This window comes from Aythya fuligula, chromosome 3 (genome assembly GCF_009819795.1).
Source record: "Aythya fuligula isolate bAytFul2 chromosome 3, bAytFul2.pri, whole genome shotgun sequence".
Classification (NCBI taxonomy): Eukaryota; Metazoa; Chordata; class Aves; order Anseriformes; family Anatidae; genus Aythya; species Aythya fuligula.
In genome coordinates, this window is record NC_045561.1 from 69,529,893 (window position 1) to 69,552,353 (window position 22,461).

At 44.4% G+C, this 22,461-nt stretch overlaps 1 protein-coding gene across 1 annotated transcript; it reads left to right on the forward strand.

Moving 5' to 3' along the window:
- The first annotated feature begins 680 nt into the window (after nt 1-680).
- Nucleotides 681-21,230, forward strand: PRDM1 (PR/SET domain 1). Its single transcript, XM_032185403.1, has 6 exons — nt 681-878; nt 7,615-7,734; nt 10,848-11,100; nt 18,799-19,907; nt 20,115-20,243; nt 20,655-21,230. The coding sequence occupies exons 1-6, from the start codon at nt 696-698 to the stop codon at nt 21,228-21,230; spliced, it is 2,370 nt and encodes a 789-aa protein (XP_032041294.1). The 5' UTR covers nt 681-695.
- The last annotated feature ends 1,231 nt before the right edge of the window (nt 21,231-22,461 follow it).

Genomic DNA, 22,461 nt, shown 5'->3' on the forward strand with positions numbered 1-22,461 from the left:
GTGATGCTGGCAGGATGTCGGCTCTCTCAGCCTCCCATGCCAAAGGATAAGGGGACGTCAGGAGGAGGAGGAGGGGGGGGGGCAGGTTGTTTTGAAAGTTGTTTGTGTGTTGAAAGCCGGTGGGAAAGTTCAGGCTTCCCCATTTGGAAAAGGCAAGGCTGGGTTCCGCTCTTCCAACATGCGCTTTCCATTTTTAGCTTCATTCAGACGCAGACAGCAGCTCCTTTCCTCTTCCTCTCCTTGTTTGTGACACTTTTCTAAGGCAGCCTTTCCACAGGCAACTAAGTGGTCTCGCGGCCATGACCCCGCGTTTTCTTCGGCACGGAGCACTTTTTTTTCCTCTGAGGCATTAAGGAGAGGGTCTGAAAAAGGTAAAGCAGTTGTCAGCCTGGGGATTTTTTCCTCTTTGTTTTCGTTCCCTCCTCGTTATTACCGAGGCTGGCATTTTAAGGCGCTGCTTCAGTCAGAGCAGCTTAGTTTACACTGCTTTTTGGCTATTACTCAACTGTACCAACTATCCTGCGTACGCTTTTAAAGTGTCACAGACTACTGTATTAGTCACGCTGTCTCAACGGAAACCACAACACTGAAGGACAATGAGGATTAAAGGCTGTTTTCTTATTTTCCAGGCTGCTACACAGTGTAGCTCGGACGCTGTGAGTTTCAAGAATCTGGTGAAAGGGAGAGAGTGGACAATGAAAATGGACATGGAGGATGCTGACATGACTCTGTGGACGGAAGCCGATTTTGAAGAGAAGTGCACGTACATTGTAAACGACCACCCATGGGATCCCAGCGCCGACGGAGGCACCCTAACTCAGGCAGAGGCTTCCTTGCCAAGGAACTTGACTTTCAAATACGCATCAAACTGCAAAGAGGTAAGCGGCAATGCTCTGGGGAAGGTTGGAGTCAGACGAGCCAAATCTCAGCGCTTTGGAAAGCGTGCACTCACCCCGGCTGCCACTCTTTAACGCACGCACGCACGCACCACCACCACCAAATGCTGCCCACCAACTTTTCAGACAGGACCCTCATATTGCTTTTAAGAACCTGCAAACTGGTCATCCGTCCTGTAGTATGCTCACTGGAACTCGCAGCCAGCCTGTCCCTCAAGCCGGGTCTGTACCAATTCGCAAACAGTTAAATTTTCACACAATTTGAGCAGCATCTGAATAAGCATATTTAAACTGTGGGGCAGTTCTCTGTGCCAATTTCTAGACTGCTGTTTGCCAGGACCATTCATTGCCTCTGGCTCAGAGATTAAAGTGCCTCAGTTGTCTAATAAATAGCTTTAAAAAAAAAAAAAAAAGTAGAGGGGAAAAAAAAAACAAATTCCTGGAAATGTGTTTAATTATTTCTTTTTGTTTTCCCTTTGGTTATGAAATTGCTTTATTCTTTTCATGAGCTTGCCGTGTTCCCGACTTCCTAAATTCTTAAAAACACCGGCATATCGATTAAGGAAGTGATGGTAGAACTGCAGCAAGTTTGACAGCAGGATGGCCGTAGCTTAAATTAACTTGTGTTTATCTGGGACAGTATCTTCACTGGTAGCTGGCCGTGCGAGTCCGTCCTATCCTCGTCCCTGGAGTGGGTACATTCTTTGTTGTTGTTTCAGAAGGGCTGGAAAGAAATGAGCCCGGATGAGCAATTTGGTTTTGTGTTTACTCCTTCATATAGAGTAGCTATTATAGCTAGGTGTGATGTTCGGCAGGGTAATAACCCAAGGGACAACCCTTCATTTCTCCTTGTGCTGAGACCTGTGGTATAGCAGCTATTACCTGTGCTTCTACTTTGGCTAAACACACTGACCACAGAGCTGAAAAGAAGAGGTACACTCATCCGTGCCTATCAAATGTTTCCTTCCAGAGCAGGTACTTGTTTAATCCTGCAGACAGAAATAGGGCCGGACCCCCGGCTGGAGGGTATTGGCACCTCGGAATTTAGCTTGGCAGCACCTCGTATGATGCCTGGAAGTTTTGCTAAGAGGTTAAAGATAAATTCCCATGTAAACTCACTCTTCTCTTCGCATCTGCCCTGCCCTGCCCCACAGAACTTGGCAGAGGGAGGACGCGCTCCCGAAAAAAAAAAAAAAAAAAGCGCGAACCTTGTTTTGCCTTATTGCCTCGGGAGACAGGCCTTGCTTTTGGGGGGAGAGAAAGTCAGGGCTCTGCGTGCGATGCAGAGAGAGCTCTGGGCTGTCCGGGCAGCCATCCGGGGACAGGCTGGCTGTTCAGGCTGCTGGCTCTGGTTCTGCTGCCGCGGCGGCGGGTGTCCGAGGAGCTTTCAAAATTCCCAGTGGTGTGTTTGGAAACACCAGTGTGCAATTTCCTCGCACTGTAGTGCAGCTCACTGAATCGGGGTGGGAGGATTGCTATGGTCTCCGTAAAGGAGGTGGGGGGAAAGAAAAGTCGTTGAGAGATTCCTACTACTGCCTTGTAAAGCGTGACCCGTACAGTTCTTTGCTAGTGGGAGTCTGAATATAGGACATCCTCCTTTTGTTCTCCCAAGTTCCCCGTGCTCGTTTATTTGCACCAAGTAGCACCTACCGTCAGGAGCAATAGCAACTTCTGAGCCCTGGCGATTTCTAATATAGCCCTGAAAGAAAGGGCCTTTCTTTTTTCTTTTTTTTTAATGTGAAAGCTCCCATGCTGTAAATGTATGGACAGGTCACTCGTCTGCTGCTTGTCTGTGGAGTGAGATAGCTGCAAATGGCATAACCCGCTTGCCTTCTCGCAACTCCCGACCTGAAGTGTGATTTTTTTCTATCTGCCTTACAAGTTTGATTTTGTTCAGTGGGATTGGGACTGGCTGTGTGTTGCCCTTACACACTGGCATTTGTGGGGTCAGAGAGGGAGCCTGATCCTGGTTTTGACCTTATGGAAAACCACTGGTGTCCTGACAGCCCGATAGGGTGTTTTTTTTTCACTCGCAACAGGATGAGGTAAGACTTTGGGGGATGCATGCGTGCGTGTTTGCCAGTGGATTTCAGATGTGAGCTGTCTTCATTGTTAACTTTCGGGAGAACTGTGGCCTCATCTGGCTGAGAGTTTTAAATGCTGAGTCAATTTATTGACAAAAACATATATAATACATCGCTTGTGAAATGCTAAATGCTGTCATGATTAGATCACGGACTGCTAAGGCTGTCATGATTAGCACAGTATCTCTGTTTGGAGTAGGAAAAGTACTGCGTGCCTACCTAGGAGGGAGGAAGTACAACTGCTGTTGTTTGGGGAGGGTTGCTTTCTGTGTTTCTTTCCCTTGCATGCTTTGTCAAGCAAGTAGCGCCTCTGTAAAGGTTTACTGAATTTGCAAGGGAGTCCGTGACACATCATACTCTTGTTTATTCTTGGATCTTGATCGGGGATTTTTCTGAAGGACGCATTTTTCATTATGAGTTCACAGTATGTGTCAGCATTTTGAAAAATGAATTACTACTGCTTGTAACATTTCAGGTGGCTAGATTTACACGAAGGCATTTATTTATTTCTATGCGTGAATTATGTATGTTTGCTTCAGTTCTCGCAGTTGACAAAAAATGATGAAACGTGGGGCCAAAATCGCACTCTAGCAGGCCATACGTGAATAATCCTTTTCATGTGAACATTTAGAAGCTTTTTTTTTGGATAATTTTTCCGTTTAGTCTCGGTCCTTAGAGGGCAAACAGCCCTTCTGGAAACCAAAGGTCAGTTATTCTGCTGTCTTGAATACTGCTAGTGCCTCATCCCGGTCCGTGAGTTTGACAGGGAGAAACCTATCTCGGCAAACCCATGACTTGTTGCATTTCTCTGATAAGGGATGGACGCTGAATTCTGAAGCGGTGATTTGGAACTGTTGCCAAGTGTACCCGTCTGACCTCAGAGAGTTGCTCTCGTGCACTGCTTTTATTTTATTTCTTTAATATACAATCAGAGAGGAAGCAGTCTGGAAACATTTCCTCTCATGGCATCCCTTTTAGAAAAGTGCTAGCTGAGTGAAGGGTTGAATTTATGTGGGCTTATGCAACTGTAGATCTCATAGTGAAGAAAAATCTGTGTTGTTCCAGGGCACACGATGGCCTGCCCTGATTTACATTTGGAAAATACTGATAGTTCACAGTGTGCTGAAGCCAGTAAGGTTTATTTCGCTCTTTTGTTCTTATTATTTTTAAAGCAATTTATTGGCCCCATTGCAAAACATCCTCCTATTTCAGAATTCATAGGAGTCGTTGTTTACTTCCAGTGCCCTTGCTCCACACAAAGATGTAGGAGCGTTGGTCTCTTAAAGTGCTTTTTAATACCGAATTCAGACTCAGACCCGCTCTCCCTCGTCCGGGAGCTGCGGGCTGGTTGGGATGCACGCTGCTACCCATGCAACCCACCCTGCTGATGAAGATAGATATTCTCGGATGGCAGGAAGGTCGGCACTGCCCATTAAGCATCCCTGGAAGGGCTCCCATAGGGTCGGACGAAGCACGGGAGCATCAAAACATCTCAGCAGGAGGGCTGGTGGCCGGCGCGGCAGCTCGGCCCCCGGCGCTGCATTAGGACCCTGGTCAGTTCCAGGGACGCGGCCGTCCCTGGGCTGGGTGCTCCCCGCCACGCAGCCCCCGTGTCCCCGTGTACTGGGCTCCTTCCCTGTGGCCCCCCATCAGGGTGCAGCCGCTGTTCCTTCCCACCACGGGCACTCCCTTGACAGCGTGGGTCCCTGCTGCGCATCCCCATCCCACAGTGCCAGGAGCTGGTGTTAAACGTGGTGATGCTCGGGTTTGATTTAACCTTCGTGGTACAACTGATGTTGTAGTGAAAGGAGAGGAGTGTCAGAGGCCCACTTGCGGGGAGTGCTAGAAGTTTTTAAGTGGCTGTAGCATGAGAAGAGAGGGGATAAGTGTTTGTAGGTAGAGAAGATGGTGTTCTGCAAATAGCATCGTGCTCCCTTCCTGCATGGCTCAGGCACGGCACGCTTGCAGAGGCTGCATAAGGGCAGTAGGCTTTTAATTGTGCAGGGAGAGCTCAGGCCATGCTCCTCTGTGGTTCCCTGCCCTGAGACTGTTTCACAAGGTCTCATCAGAGAGGGAGAAATGTGCTGAAGGACACCTGGTGGACACAAGTCTGAAATGCCTCTCTGCGATGGCTTGCCGGCAGCCGGGAGCCAGCTTCCCCTCAGGCTTGGTGTGGGGCTCCTTCACTGCTGTGCCTACAGCCCTTGGTGGCTCTGTACTTCGGGGGCTCCTGTTGAGCACCCCCTGAAGCCACCACAGTGGGGCAGGAGCCCCTTTTGGCAGTGCAGGGTGTCTGATGGTGGCATGGAGCCCTGTGCTAGCTTGGCACTGATAGTGCCCCTCTCCTGGAGGGTAGCCCTGCTTGAACATAGTGGCTGAGCTCCTGGGGACACAGCAGAGGCCAAGAATCACTGATCAGAAAGCAATCCTTGGCTAAAACTCAGCTGGGCAGCTTTAGACCAGTTTAACAAAGCACCCAGAACATCTTCTGCCAAAACACCTTTCCAATAGGTACAGGGTGAGAAGCTGCCTTCATGTTCTGCCACACCGGGGGAGAAGCAAACGCTGTATCTAAGGTGGATATCAAAAAGTATCTGCTGTGTCAGAGCCACCAGTGCACAGCGGGTGTTTCAAGTTGACTAGTTCAAGGAGTGACTTCTAGAGATTCTGAGAATTTCATTAAAGTCATTTTAATTAAGGGCAAGATATTTTAAAACCGTGAAAAGAGACTCAAGCTACCCCGCAGTCAAACTGGTAGGGTGTGCTGTAGCTTGGTTGTGAACTTTTCTTGAGAGGCCAGATGGATGTAAATGAAGATATATGGGGAAGATGAGAGGAACATCTGCCTTTTTCAGCTCTCTATGAGAAATGCACAAGCAAGACAAAAATAAAACCGAGCCACTGAGCTTGTTTCAGCTTGTGGTAGGTGTAGGAAAATTTCTGGAAGTCCCTTTTCTCTCTCCAGTCCAGATGCAGAGATCAATGGAGCATTTAACTACCTCTACTGTTGACGTTATTTTTTTGGTGTGGTGTTCTGAAACACATGTTAAAACACAGACAGGCACAAACAACAACCACACCACATACACCCAGCAATCTGTTTCCGGGTGGATTATCTCCTTGATGCTGTGGCTGTTATTTGTTCCCTTTATTTTGACATCTAACGTGAAATTATGCTGGGCACTAGCTGTTTACTGGAATTTTTAACCAGTACACAGGCAAGTATTTCTCTGTCTCTCCTCCTCTCTCACACCGAAGGTGAGACAACAGAAGAAAATGTAGCATGAGAAAATCACAAGGCTCAGCTAATTTGTGAAGTGGTGCCTACAGCCCAAGGTTTTTACTGTCCTTTGCCGTGAAGGGCTGTTACAAAGAAAATAAAAGCTCACAGAAGTGAGCTATCTGCAGGGTTTGATGCCTGCTAATCTGCTTTGGTAAGAACCTTCATTCCTTGCTGAGTACAGACAGCAGTAATCCCCGTTCTCAGTGTTTATCAACAACCTCTGCTATTACTGTCTTGTTCTGAGATCCTAGTGAGTGAAAAGACAATTTTTAAGTGGCAAGATGTGTGAAGGGGACATGATTGATACATTTTGCCATAAAAGTTTTGTTACAATACTGAATTAATGGGCTTTTTACCTTCATTTTTCGCCCTGTCTGAGAAGGAGGATCAATCTTGCAAAGTCTTGTTTTTTTTTGGTTTACAGAATTGCTGGTTTTTAAACATTCTTTGGCTATATTAAATTTAAGAAGATTGCTGAGGAACAGAGAGAGACAAAACCAATAACTCAGCAGTGTTTTGCAAAGGGTTACTCTAAGGCACGTTCTTCTGAATAATGATGAATTGCTTCCTGATTTGTGGTCAGTGACTTTTTTTGGTATAATTACTGTCAAGAAGGAAGCTGAACAACTAGAGTACATTTCTTAGACCTAGCATAGTGGAGCATTTTCATCAAAACCCTTACGCCTTTTTGACCAAACCCACTTGACATGTGTTACCGGAACTGCTGCCTCCTTTTTATAAAAGAGGGTGATCTGTGAGTACATGTCCCAAAGCCATTTCGTATTCTGTTTTGTATGCCACCGCTGATGAGAGGATTGTAGGTCTTTTTTTTTTATTGTTCTCCTTTTTGCTATCAGGAAGGGTACAGAGTGAAAGGGAGGGGGGGCGGGTGAGGTTTCATTTTGACCTGGAGGGGCAGTCATTCCAATTCCTAACTTAGCAGAATAGTTGGCTGTGGTAGCTGTGAAGTGATTGATAGTTCTTGAATATTTTTGTTTGCTGGAACTACACTTTTGGGGGTTGCCTTTGATAGGAAAAATAACTGTTGAAGGTATTTGACAGTCTGTACGTTTTGTTTACTGTTTCTTCTTGTAGCTGTATTTCCACAAAACAATTTTTTCAGGCTGTATTCATCTTTGTCTTCTATATGCTCGGTAAGATGTTAGTATCTAACAAACCTGCTCATTATCATGTAAAATGTGGTTTTTAAGTATTTCTCTTTTGCTGAGCTGTCACTAAAAAATTGTTGCATTAGTTGCTTAACCTTCTAACTTGGGGGGGCAGGGGAGAGGAAGGAAAAAATTTCGATTTCTGCTGGCAATGGACTGACCCTGTGCTGCTCTTCTTGTAGGTCACTGGAGTTATAAGCAAAGAGTACATCCCAAAAGGAACGCGCTTTGGACCCCTGGTAGGAGAGATCTATACCAGCGATACGGTTCCCAAGAATGCGAACAGAAAATACTTTTGGCGGGTAAGCAGGAAAAAACAGCACCATGTTGTTGCAGTAAGCAGATCACTAAATGAGTACAGCTGAAAAGCTGGGTCACTTCCTGCTTCAGACCTGCATGAATGCAGGGGGCAACTTCTGTGTGCTGCTGCCATGCACGAGCAGAGTGAATGTGGTGAGCTGAGTAAAAGCCTGGCTGTCTTGGATATAGGGGCTCTGTGGGTGGAGAGAGCAGGGAAGACTCACAGCCCTTCCTGGCTGTGTCCCCTGAAACAGATCAGTGCTTGATAGGATAAAGAAATAGTTCTGCTGCTGGCTGTAGGGGCAGGTTATTTTGCATTTCTTCACATGAAATGTTCACATGATAGAAAGTCATTCTTGTTTATGCAAATGTCACTTGTACCTAATTTTTCCAGCTATTAAGAAGCTGTGAAAGTACTTTCATAATTTTTTTTTAATTTTTTTTTTTCTGGAATCATGGAATATTTTATAGCATTTTTTCCTGGGTGTTGAATAGAACTACTGTAACATAGAGGTGGTGATCTTCAGCATGTATCATTCAAGTTGTAGGCTTTTCTAGTATGCCTCAGAAAGTGTTAAAAGAGCAGCCCATGGATCTTAGTGAAGAGAAAATTCATTAATGGCAAACAAACATTAGAGGTGGTGCCTAATTCCTACTTTGCATTATAAGCTGGAAGAGAGCAACAGCCAACTTGTTTTGGCTTGGGAATTCTGTGCTGGGGAATATGCTTCCAGTTTATCAATTAACATAATCCTCAGTTTCCTTTGCAGACCCATTATTAATTGTTAGAGAACATTCCTTCAGCCCCGTCTTCTCCCATGGATTTGTTTTGCTGCCTTCTAGCCATTTAGGTTGTGTCTAAATCAGTGGATTTGGGAGTACATCCAAGCCTCTGTGCCCAGGTGCCTGCCTGCCGTAGCAACATCCCAACCTCACATCCAGGTGAAACCCAGGGCAAGCACCAGCATTCCCCACACCCCGCTCTTCCTACCTAATTGCATCATTTTGGTTTTCTCAGATCGTCCTCATGCGATGTAATACAGCATTGCACAGGCAGTAATTTGCATGAGTATTCTTGCAAAGCAGGCAGCTGTTTTCGCATTCATAAGGCTACGAAAATTTTCTTTTAGCTGAGTTTTTTGGGAGCTTGCTTCTGATGTAGAAAAGGCTTGGTGTGCTCCCTAGCCCTGCCAGTGATACTGCAGACCCTGAGGACAGGGGCTGCTAGCCATCTTTCTTCATTCATACCTGGCAGCGAGAAAGATGACATCATTTTCATGATGTGATTTTAAGCCTGAATGCAGGGGGATCCTCGGGAATAATATCCTAGGAGCCATCTAAGCGTCATTACATTCCCTGTTGTAACCTCTTGATTGATGCAAGGCACGCTGCTGCACCAGAGATTAATTCTTTCCTACGGGTCTGAAGCAGGCCTGTATATGGAAAGGAAAATGTGGGAGATGACCTCTTCCCGCCTGTCACCGAAGGAAGGCACGCAGGGCTCGCTGGTGGGAGCAGGAAGACCCGCGGCACACGCGGGGGGACGCTCAAGGCGAGCGAGCTGCCCGGGGCCGGCGTCATTTCTGGGAACCGCGCTGTGACTCAGCACATCTGCCCTCGTCTTCCCCAGAAGGGGTGGGAGCCACTGGGGCAGCGGGGGCGTCCGCCGACCCTTGCCGGGCCCAATCTGCCATCCTGTCCCATCCCATCCCCAGTTTCAGGGAGCGGCCAGGGCTGGCGTCGAGCGCCACAGCCCCGCGCCGTTCCTGGAAGTTTGCGACCGGAGCAACCTGAAGGCTCCTCTTGAGACAGCAGAAATTCACCCGGCTCCCTTCCATTTTCTCATAACAAACACACCGCAAAATCTCTCGCAGGCCGCTTTGATGAGGCCACATGTATTTCCCCCTTCTCGGTTTACAGGAAGTTACTCTTAAAGAAAGTGATTCTGGTGTTTACGGCCCGCGTTAAAGGGCAAGGCCGCCTCGCCCCTCTACGCCCGCGGCTGTCGGGGAGGCGAGGAGAGGGCCCGGCGGACCCCATCCCGGCAGATCCCAGTGCAGGCATAAAGGCTGCCCAGTGTTTTCCTCCCCAAGATAAGCTGTATCTCCCCTTCCGAAAGGCATTTCCTGCCTGGGGAGGCTCATCTTTGCGCAGGCTGCTCCCTTTCGTTCGCCTGGTCATTTAGTTGGTGAAACTGGGGAAGCCCGTTTCATCCAGTGTGGAGCCACTTCTCCCCGAGAGCAAGGGATGTGTCCTTAACAGTCATGTCTCCTGGAGTATTTTTTTTCTTTCTTAATACTTCTCTTATTTTCCCTCTTTAAGAAACAGTGGCTTCTCCCACTGGTTGGGACTTTCTCCCCCAAGCTGCTGAGCAGCGTTTAGCTCCACATTTTCGTTCCTCTCCGTGGAACAAGCCAGAGCGTGTCCCTCGATAGGAAAAGTGACTTCTCATCGACTGGCCCCTTTCCAGGTCTTCGCTAAGTTGTGGCAGGTGAAGTTCATCTCTGCCTCGCCCAGCCTTCCTACAAAAGGGCTACAGTCCAACTATGAGCAAGTGTTGCTTTAGGACTCTGGGGGGGGTGGAGGATGTTTGCATAGTTTAAACCTTTGGGCGGGGGTGGTAGGAAACTGCAAGTACAGAGGCCATAGAAAAAGGCGAGAAAGACTCTGACGTAGCACAGCCAGTCAGTCTTATACACAGGTGACTCAAAGCATTAATGCAAGCACGCACTCAGACCTGCAGTCATTAGCATCACCCACTTGTTCATCATAGCACCAGGAAAAGGACTCTAAGGCAGATTGTTCACGCAGGGAGAGTACTTTGTGTTTCAGATTTTGTGTCTCATTTGTCCATACTAGCCGAGACGCACAGGCTGAGTAGAAATGGAAAAGGTAGCTGTGTACTTCTTGCCTTTGAATAAGCACTTCTTTTCTTAACACAGAGGATATCATACTTGGAATAGGAAGAAACCCAACTTGAATTCTTACTTCAGAAATATCTGCTCATTTTTTTTTTCTTTAAAAAAAAACTTATAGTTTTTCCACTCTGGACTCTGTGCGCACACGTTGTATATCATGCATATATATAATCACAGGCACTTCCTCTCTGTTCCAGATCTATTCAAGTGGTGAGCTTCACCACTTCATTGATGGATTTAACGAGGACAAGAGCAACTGGATGCGTTATGTAAACCCCGGCTACTCCGTTCAGGAACAGAACTTGGCAGCCTGTCAGAATGGAATGAACATCTACTTCTACACTATCAAGCCCATCCCTGCCAACCAAGAGCTGCTTGTGTGGTATTGCCGAGACTTTGCAGAGAGGCTGCACTATCCCTCCTCCAGAGAGCTGACAATGATGAACCTCAGTAAGTAGATTACAGTATAAACAAAGAATGCTAGTAATGTCTCTTCTGCCTATATGATCTAATAATAAGTTGTATAATTACACAGCTGCATCATCTGTTGTGTCACAGTAGGTAGCTTGGAGTGGAAAAGAGGAATTAAAAAAAAAAAAGAAGAGCACAACAGAATGGATCTCTGTGCTTGTTCAAATTTAAACAGATTATCAAGAATCTCAACAGCTACTTTTTTATAATCTGTGTATTATCTGATGAAATTCTGGACAGACAACCTGAAAATATCCTCTCCCTTCAGAGCTGTAGATGTTTGTTCACATGCAGACTTTTAAGTCCAGATCTTCTAGCACACTGGGCAGAAATCTGCCTTGACAGCATATACTAAAGGCTTTCCAGTCATTTTTCCAAAGTGCTGCCCTTACTGTACAAGGAAGTGGCCATGTGACGTGACTCTGTCTAGGTGTCTGACAAAAGATATGTTGACTATATAATGTTCTTCAGGTCTCGTATCTAAGGTTACTTATCTTCTGGGAGCAAACCTCATGTGGTCTTCTCATCTGGTTACTCATTTTTTAAGATCAGAAAATACTTCTGTCCCCATTTCTTGGCTGCATACTGCAGCTTTCATTTTCTGTTCAAAAATAATAGCAGGGGGGAAGAGGTATTTCCAGGAGTTTATCTCTGGGTTCCGCTGTGGTTTCTGACCATTTCCAGCATCATTGCTCTACTCATAGCATTAATCACTGCATAGCATCTCACTCAGAGCCCCTTGAAGAAAGGGACTGATTCCTGCTGACTTCATATCCAATTCTTAGGCTTCCTTGCCTCCTGTTAGCTGCTCTGAGATCCAGCAGAGCATTCTTTTGTCCTTCTGCCAGCACCTACGCTGAAATTTGAAGCAAAAACTGCAAGCAGATTTATATATATATATATATATATATATATATAAAGGGCTCTTGGCTGTTATTTGGCAACACATAATGGGTTATAAAATATCAGTGTTACTTTGGGGGTCATTAGAGCTGAAATGTAACCTTGCATCATGAAAATGATGTCACAGATTGAAATTAAGCAAAAGGACATCTGTCTTCCATGAATGTCTCCCTTTCACCAGGTTTTGGTCTTCCTCTTTCCCTACTAAATGTAACACACTATTGAAGAAAATTTATTTTCTTTTTATAGCAGAAGGAAGAGGAAGAGGGATGTCCTATGCTTCTATATTCCCTGTTCAAGAAATATCTCACTGATTCTGTCATCTTTGCACATGTGTCATTTTGACACTCGCTGTGTGGTTTTATTTTCTGATACGATGAACTGTTGGCCTTATATTGGGGCTTGCAGGTGGGACAAGTCAACAGTGTTAAAGGTTCCCATGGACAAGGAGTTTGCAAAGATCTAGCCAGAGATGTTTGAACACTAGTAGGGTGGCTATACAAATACAGACACAGTTTACTGCATTGGCTGTTACCTTAAGTTACCTTGCAGGAATAGTGAGGAATGTATTTGCAAAATGTCAACAAATTACCCAGTTACTCTTAGGTCAAAACTGGGGCTGACTGGACATGTGCAGAACATCCCATTCTAATAAAAGTAGATTTAATATGTGGATTTGAAGAGACTGTATCTTAAGCAACAATTGTGTAGTTCAGCCTTAACATTAGAAAGGACACTCTTTCCAGACATTGAGGTTAAAGTATCCCTTCTTCTTTTTGAAGATAATGCTGTTTAAACCACTTAGATATTTTATGTTAACCCTTCCGTGTAAAGAAAATAGCAGTTCAGAAAAATGAGCAACAGTTCTTCAGCTTTTTAAGCATCTTCCACTATTAACAGTAGCTCTCACTTTTTTATCCTTTGACTTTGTGACAAACATGTTCAGGCCTGAGGCCTACAGTTAGGCAAGAAACCTTTCACGTACTGGAAGGATTGAGGATTCTTAATGTTTCAGTTCCCTTTCTTGAAAAGTATGGAAAAAAATCCATAGTTCTCTCAAAGATGTTTATTCACTGGTGGGTCTGTAGCCGCAGCACAGGAGGGGGTGTTTTTGTAGCATTAATACTGGAACCAGATGAATTTAAAGGAAATGTCAGCACTGTGCAGCTCTCTTCTTCCCCTTCCTCACAGGCCACTTCTTCTAGTTAAATCTAAAATTAGCAAGCATCCCACTGCTTCTTCAGCCTCTCTTTCTAGCACCAATTTGGCCCAGGCCTCCTGCATTCACCTATGACTAAAATGCAGAAAGCTTGTCCCTGAACTGTTAACACCCTGCACTGGCTGCAGATGTGGGACCTTTGCCCCTTCAAAACACCTTAACACAGTCTTTGAGGGCAAGATATTGCTCGGGGGGACCCTTCCACCAGCCACCTCCTGAGGAAGGCCTTCTCCAGCTGAATAAATCAGTGATAATTCAGTGGAGGGTAATTCACAGGAGGTTTTAGAGGAGCTGTGCCTTGGCTGGTTACCTGGCCATGGCACATGAGAGGCTGCTTAGGATACAGACTGATGGAGAACTCCCAGTGTCACCTCAGTTTTACTGACTATAAGCAGGTGCTTTAGGCACCTCAGGGGTTTTGGGATCACAGTCCTGACCTTCAGCACCTCTGATCCTCTCTAAACACCTGAGCGGAATGGGCCTCTGGGGAAAAATGTATCAGAGAATTTCTCTGGCTTTATTTCCTGTAATTAGTGGCCTCAAAAATGAGAGAACTACCACTTTAGAGCATAAATATATTTACACATCCACATATAACATCTACTTGCCTCTGTAACAGCAAACTTTCAAATTAAAGGTAACTTCTCTAGCGTTAGTTCATTTGCACCGTAGAAGGAAAGCATCCAGATCCAAGACAGCAATTAGGCATGAACTTAGTTACGGGTTTAACCATGTCCTCTGTGTTTTCTTGAATTGAGGCCTTTGACCCAGTCCTTTAGACGCTGAAGCACACACCTACCTGCATGGCCATGATTAGCTCCGAGGGGAGCTACGTAACCTCGAGTAGATGCTAAAGTGCCTGCAAGGGTTGCACAACAGAGGTAGAAGCAAGACTCCAGTCTGTCCTGGGGGAAGAAACTGAGTCTCATTTCAACACATTCCCTTTTCCTTTCTGCCTGTTTTGAGACTACTCATGTTATTTTCCATCAAGGTTTGAGACCTTCAGACGTGGTGATGTCGTGCAGTAAATTTAGTTTTAAGTGTGATGGCAAGATTTCTGTGTCCTGCTGGCCAAAAAATTAGTCTTTGATAAGTGTGCTTAACGCCATTCCAGCAGGTCTTTAGATCAACCTTTCGTCTGTGGTAGGCATTTGGATTGATAAACAGACCAAGGAAATTTGTTTAGGGTTCCTCCATAATCTAGCATTTCATTCCTACTTATCATAACAGCATTATTTTGGGAAGGAGGGTGGAGAGGGTAATAGTGTTTTTTTATTTCTAAAAACAAAATACAATTGCATTGACTCAGGACATGACTATTTGATAATAATGTTCACGTATTGCAATCATATGATGCAACTTCCTGCTATTCATGTCATGTTTGTCTCATCAGTCAAGCACAGGCAGGTGACATCTTATTTTGGTCAAGCTTCAGAAAGAAGTTTGAGTTCAGGGAAGATAATTTGCATATTTAGGAAGCATTTGGCAATTTTTTGTTTCATGAACTGTTTTAGTGAGGTCTTACCTAATCTTCTGTATTCTGTGAAGGTTAACTTTTTAATGCTTGGTTTTAAAATGTGATCTACATGTATTCTTGCGTTCTTTATGCTGGCCCTCATAAATTTGTCGTTAGCTAAAGCACACCCTTCGCTTTCCCTTTTGTTTATGGTCAGTTTCACTTTCTGGTTTTAAAGCTTTTCTGTTTGGGTTGAGAGGAAACATCTGCATTTGTTTAAAAAGTGCCTAGCCTACTGGAATCTTCAAAAGGGCTGAGGAAAATGATTTTTAAATGATATAAAAGGTTGTCTTTGCAAAACCTGAAGTTGACTTAATACTGAGGATTACTTGAAGGCTCCTTTAAAGTCCTTCTTTGAGCAAAATGTTTTCAAAGGCATGTCACACTGCCTTGGACACATTTAGAAAACAGATGATCAAATTGTAGACTTCTAAATGTTGGTCTCCGTTCTCATTTTGAGTGGAAACACTCTTTGTTTTGCCTACTTCACAACTTCGAGGTTCTCTTTCTACTAGCAAAAGAGGTGCTTAATTTAGATCGAAAATGTGAATCGGCATAATTAAGCTTCACCACTCAAAGCGTTCAGTACCATTTCACTCCTGAAATGACTATTGAAATTACTGTCTGCCTACAACCGTTTTTCAAGTTTTTAGAAAAAACAGATCATTGTTTTTATGAAGCCTTTCTCAGGCTACAGCTAGGAGCTCAAGAAATGAGCAAAACCTACAGCGCTGCAGCCGTCTGTGACTGGAACACCCACATTGGAGTGACTTCAGGCAGCCCCTCCGCTCACGTTTTATTAATACTTAAAAGTAACAGGAGTTCTGTCCCTTTTTCTCTCGCACGCACTCACGAATCTCAGATCTGAGCAAATAATCTGTTGACCTCAGTGAGAAGTGGATCAGGCTGCTAAAGAGGCACGTCTGTTGGGTTTTTCCCCCCCAGATCAGTAACTTGCAAATGCAACTGCACTATTCTTGTTTTGTCATGAACCTCTTTTCTGTGTGCCTGCCTGACCACAGAAACTAGACAGATCTTGGAAGAGTGTGTGCCTATATTTATTATATATGTGTGTGTTGGGAGGGTGGGGAGGGTGGAGAGAGATGCATGTTAGAAGAGAGACAGAGCCATTGTGATCAGTAAGAGCTTAAATCTAAAATCACAAGTTTTTTTTTTTTTAAAAAAAAAAAGAAAGAAAGAAAAGAAAAAGAAAAAGAAAAAGAAAAAGAAAAAGAAAAAGAAAAAGAAAAAGAAAAAAAAAAGGAAAAAAAAAAAAAAGAAACATTTATAAGAAATAAATCTCTCTAACTTTGAAGTATGTCTCCTTTAAGAGCAACAAGAAAGGTCGTAAACCTCTCAATCAGTTTCAGCCCTGGTTTAAATCCACGTTCAGCATAAAACATCAGAACGTCTCCCTGGCCGCCGACATTACCTTTGCTTATTTTACGTGGTGCTGACACACTTGTTTATATTTTGATCTCTCTGGTGTTCCCAAGTCTTCCTTGTGCTCAGGTAATAGGGGAAAAAGTCAAGAGGAGATTCACGGAGCAAAGATAACTTGCAAGCTAAAGGGGGCTGTCACAGTTAGACTTGAAAAATAATCTCTAAATACTGTGATTTCTGTCTGCACATGGAAATGAATGAGGGAAAGCTTTTCTGAGAAATCTGAAGGGAAAGAAAGAGCCATTATCTTCAGTCTGTCCAGTGGGGATGTCAGGCGGGCAGCTGTGCACAGCAAGTTGTGTTCTCCATGTGAGCTTCCTCTCTGTCACTCAGAGGCTCGCACCGGCACATCAGGCACGTACGTCCCCACCCTCGGCTCTACCCTTGTGACAGAGAGAGCGAGCCGTTCCTCCAGCTCAGGCGTCTGGGTTTCTCTATCACTTTCCAGCAGTGCTGGCACTTCTCCTTCCTCTTCCCCTCCCCCACGATTTATTTATTTTTTTTCTGTAAAAAAGAAAAGTGTCAGTTTGAGCTTCCTGCTTGACAGACCCCACAGAGAAACCAATACGGGCCTGATAAGGTGGTATTTATCTCTTCATTCTGCTGCGAGGCTTCACAAGTCTGCCCCTCCCTCTCCCCCCCCAGCTTTCAATACTTCCCAATCCCGATACTTCCCGTTGCTGATAATGTCACTGGGAATGTTTGCTCAGAGATGCTGGTGTGGTGACAGGCAGCTGATAAGAAGGTGTAGATAACGTTATCCACACTGCCGTTGCAGAGCTTCTTAGACCTAGTAGGACCTAGCTGTCATACCCTAAAATCCGAGCAGGCATTTAGAAAATTAGTTACTAGTCCGTGGGTACAGACAAAATTGCTAAAGAAAGCAGATGGTTTCTAATGCCAGACAACAACCTGTTGTAGGTTTGCTTGTGAAACGGCTCTGAATTAAACTTTAACATCAAGAAAAGTAATTGGGAAGCTATCTGCACACTTGTGGGTGTACGTGCTTGCTGTGCGACACACCCTATATTTTATCATAAATATTTTAACTGGCCATATTTATGTTCAATTGCATTTCATCGCAACTCGAAAATAGGCAAAGTGCCTGCCTATCTCAAACTGAATTTGCTTGCTGTAAGTCTGTTTGGAGAAAAAAAAAAAAAAAAAAAAAAAAAAAAAAAAAGATGCTACTGTAAAAGCGGGTTGCTGTGAGCAGGAGCATGCTTTTGAAAGCAGCTGTTTTCTTGGATACGTTTAATAAATGGCAGTTTCTTTGCCTTATAGGGTAATGTTGCCAAATGATAGATTCCGTGAGGGTAGTGAATAGTGAAGCAAAGAATCTGCGTTGAAAGCGGCGTGGTCATTGCCTTTTCCCATCTTCCTCACGGGGTTTAGCTGGTCCTCCCAAAAATTAGAAACAACTGTTTCTCACCCCAGTTAGCGAAGTAAGAACAGTCAGTCACAGAAGTAGAAGTTCGGCTAAAGGGCCGCAATGCTTTCAAGTCACATACCTTCGGCATTGACTTGTACCTCCTGATGGAAAACTTTGCACATGAGCTAACCACAAATGCGAAACCTTCTCGGAGTTTTTCCCCTATAATAAAACATCTTACAAGTCATCATTTCAAGATTATATAACTATTAGCTTCAGGAGATTAGATAAAAGCAGAATTCTTTTTCTATCCTTCAGTGTTCTGTTTGTATATTATTATGTCCAGATAACAAGGTAGAGTCTCTGACTACAAATAAACAGTGTATGTGCTGAACAGAGCCAAATGATGATAGCTTCTATTTCCTTCTAAATGCGTGTTTCTTTTCCTTTTTTCTTTTTAAAGTACATTTCAACTTAAGCTGGAGCCGACCAGTCTTGCTTTCTTTTGCTTTGCTTCAGCATTTTTTTTTATAAAGTACAGCTGTAAGCAGAGGAGTTTTGCATAGACTGAATGCCACAGAAATCTGCAGTAAATAGTCTGCTTTGTTGTAGATGTTCCTAAGCAGTATATTTAATGAGTAATGATCTGTTTACTGATGGAGAATACCTTCTCTTTGAAGAAGGCTTTCATCCTAGCCAGCCATGGTTTTTTTGGTACTGTAAGTAATTGAACTGGCTGGTGAAGTGACTGCTGCGGTTTGGCAAAAGCTGATTTGTCATGCCTTGTTATTTCAGTAAGGAACATTTCTGGGAGCTTGAGTTCTGTAAAGTCCTTCTGGTAAACCTGTATTGTGAACAAATGCTCGTTACCGCATTTATTAGAAATACAGCTTAAAGAGATATCCAGCAGGGAAACTAGTCAAATTTAAGGGGAAAGAAAGGTGAAATGAGTTTGCAAAGAGGAGACTATCACTCTACAAATGAATCATCATCTGGATCTGTACGTACTGCTGATGTCCCTTAAATTAGCAATGCTTTTTATTAACACTTCATACTATCAGGCATTTCTTTATAGAGAAATTTATTTTTGGTGAGTTAAATGATTTTTCCTCTCTGACAGTGGCCTGTCCTTCCCACTAAACTTGTAGGAGTTAGCCTGTGTTTTGAAAAGAGATAATGATGGTGACTTATCTAAATAATCATTATCATGTCTCTCTCTTTCAGCACAAACACACGTTAATCCAAAGCAGCACAGTGCTGATAAAGATGAACTCTATCAGAAAAGCATCCCAAAGAAGGAGCACAGCGTGAAAGAAATCCTGAAAATGGAATCCAATCCTCCAAAAGGAAAAGACTTCTTCCAGACCAACATTTCACCAGTTACTCCAGAAAAAGACTTGGATGACTTGCGTAAGAACTATAGCCCAGAGAGGTGTTTCTTCCCTCGAGTTGTCTACCCAATCCGACCTCACATTCCAGAAGACTATCTGAAAGCTTCCTTAGCATATGGGATGGACAGACCCAGCTACGTTACTCACTCGCCCATCCAGTCATCTACTACACCAAGTCCTTCTGGGAGGAGCAGCCCAGACCAAAGTTTAAAAAGTTCAAGCCCTCACAGCAGCCCAGGGGTCACAGTCTCACCTCTGGCACCTACGTCCCAGGAGCACAGAGAGTCGTACTCTTACTTGAATGGATCCTACGGCTCAGAGGGATTGGGGTCTTATCCTGGATACGCACCCCCCAGCCACCTCCCGTCTGCCTTTCTACCATCCTATAACCCCCACTACCCCAAATTTCTGTTACCTCCATTCAATATGAGCTGTAATAACCTGAGCGCTTTGAACAATATCAATGGCATCAACAATTTCAATCTCTTCCCGCGGATGTATCCTCTCTATGGCAACCTACTCAGCGGAGGTAGCCTTTCCCACCACATGTTGAACCCCGCCACGCTCCCCAGTTCACTGCCCAGCGAAGGAGGCCGTCGTTTGCTGCAGCCTGATCATCCGAGAGACTTCCTCATACCAGCACCTAACAGTGCCTTCTCTATCACGGGCGCTGCTGCCAGCATGAAGGACAAGCCATGCAGCCCCACCAGCGGGTCACCCACAGCTGGTACAGCAGCCAGTTCAGAACACATAATGCAACCTAAACCTACCTCAGTGGTGTTGGCCGCCACCGGCGGTGAAGAAGCCATGAATCTCATTAAAAGTAAGAGGAATGTGACTGGTTACAAAACCCTCCCATACCCACTGAAGAAGCAGAACGGGAAGATCAAGTACGAATGCAACGTTTGCTCCAAGACCTTTGGCCAGCTCTCCAATCTGAAGGTAGGCAGTGGAGAATAAGGCACACAAGCCTCCTTGGAAGGCTCTGATTTCTCCCTTTACATTCTCTGGGAAAAGCAGGGATCTAATTAACTAGATAAGAGTGCATCTTGGCAATGGGAGGCTTCAGCTAACTTTAGGAAACATCTAAAAGTACTTTCATTGCGGGACTAGCAACTGCAAATTGTTAATTGCTTTCTTTCTCCCTAGGTGCACCTCCGAGTACACAGCGGAGAGAGACCATTTAAATGCCAGACCTGCAATAAGGGCTTCACCCAGCTGGCTCACCTCCAGAAGCACTATCTGGTACACACAGGAGAAAAACCCCACGAGTGTCAGGTATGTAACACACCATGGAGACAATTTCCCTTGGAGGCCGAAGGGGTGGCAGGGCTCATGCCCTCCTTACCCTGTGTGCACAACGTGCCCAGTGGGCTGCCCAGGATTCAAATCCATGCCGCAGCTGTTTCCAGCCCTGCTGCTCCAGTGTCTGTGAGACAGTGCAGTTGCCTTTAGCCTGCTAGGGCAGCATCCATCCACCTGATAACAGTCTTGCCATCAGCCATACTTGAAATGCTCTTCAGCAATATTTAAATAAAACAGGTGGGGATTTTTTTCCCCCCCGGTGAGAAAGTGTGAAGATATAAAAAGCCGCAACTTCATCATCCTGCTGTCTCGTCCTAGGTGTCTGTATTTTAAACATAAAATCCCCTCCCACTCACTCACTGTTTCTCTGCCGCCCCCCATTAGGTTTGTCACAAGCGGTTCAGCAGCACCAGCAATCTCAAAACCCACCTGCGGCTCCACTCTGGAGAGAAGCCTTACCAGTGCAAGCTGTGCCCAGCCAAATTCACCCAGTTTGTGCACCTGAAGCTGCACAAGCGTCTCCACACCCGGGAACGTCCCCATAAATGCATCCACTGCCACAAGAGCTACATTCACCTCTGCAGCCTCCAGGTCCATCTGAAGGGCAACTGCCCGGTTGCCCCTGCCTCCGGCCTCTCGATGGAGGACCTGAATCGAATCAACGAGGAGATTGAGAAGTTTGACATCAGTGACAATGCTGACAAGTTGGAAGAAATGGAGGACAATATCGACTTAACATCAGTTGTGGAGAAGGATATACTGACCATGCTCAGAAGGGAAATGGAAGGAGCTAATCTCAAAGTATCTTTACAGAGGAACCTGGGAAATGGACTTATCTCCTCAGGATGCAACCTTTACGAGTCTTCAGATATGTCAATTATGAAGTTGCCTCACGGTCACCCACTACCTCTGTTACCTGTAAAGGTCAAGCAAGAAACAGTTGAACCAATGGACCCTTAAGACTTTTTGGCAAAGTGATTTTTTTTTATTTATGACTTGGCAAGTCAGGGTGCCTGTAGCAATTGCTTGTACATAGTTTCAATGCTGCAAAGCAATCTTGGCTTACAGTAGTTTCCCTACGCTCTACAGCTGAAAGAAGGAACTCCAAAGTTACTGTTTTCTCAGGGCATAAAAAGAGGCAAAGGACTGTGCATTGCCTCGCCAGTTACTAAAAGACAATCATCTATCCATAATTATTTTTTCAATGATAGTACTTCATAATTTATTATGCAATTTATCATTCTAAAAGCAATAATTAGAAAAATGTTTACAATGACTGGAAAATTCATTGTAATTTTTACTTTAAATGTTTTTATTTTTCATTTTATGGCCATTCTTTGTAGATATTTTTTCTGCACATCTGTTTTAAGAACCTAAGATTGGGGTTTCAGTAACCGTGTTTTATGTACCAATGTCTTTTAAACAAATGTGGTTTTTTGCATTGCCAAAGTTGGACATTTGACATACAGAATCCTAGATCAGTTGGTTTGAAAAAAAAATGCTGTGTACTTTTATGTGCAAATCACCCCGTTGGGATTGAAAAAGAAAAAAAAAAGAGTAAGAAAAGGGTAGCAGCAAGCAGAGAAGAAACTGGTGCCCCAGCCTCTCTGAGGATGGGAGAGAGATTCTTCTACCTGCAGCTCTACCCGGAACAGATGTGGCACAGCAAACACCTACCTGCCATGGACAATACCACAGGTTTTTAGAAAACAGCTATAGCCCCACACCTCGGCATGTAACTTTATGACCAAAGGAATGCATCAGCTTAAAGTGGCTCTTCCAAAATTAAATATCACTTACATCCTCCTATTCCAACAGCAGTTTAAAAGCAAACACACCATTATTCTTAATATTCTGCCTAAAAGGAGTTTTTGGCAGATTTCTTTCTTCTCTCTGTCTCTTTTTTTTTTTTTGGCCAGAGCCTTCCAGGGATAAAAAAAAAAATAAAAATAAATAATGGTCAGATTCCCTGAGAATTAAGGGGTTTGGTTTTACTTGTGTTTTCCTCTCCCACTTTGCCTGGGTAGAAGTGGGGAACAAAGTCCTTTTCTGGCACATACATTTTTTTTCTTTCTTCCTGTACAACTCAGATTTTTCTCAGTATTTGTGTTTGTACATTTTGTGGTTAATTTAATTAAAGAAGAAAAGGGCATTGCAAAGTTGTTGAACAACAATTACCTCAGTGCTTGTG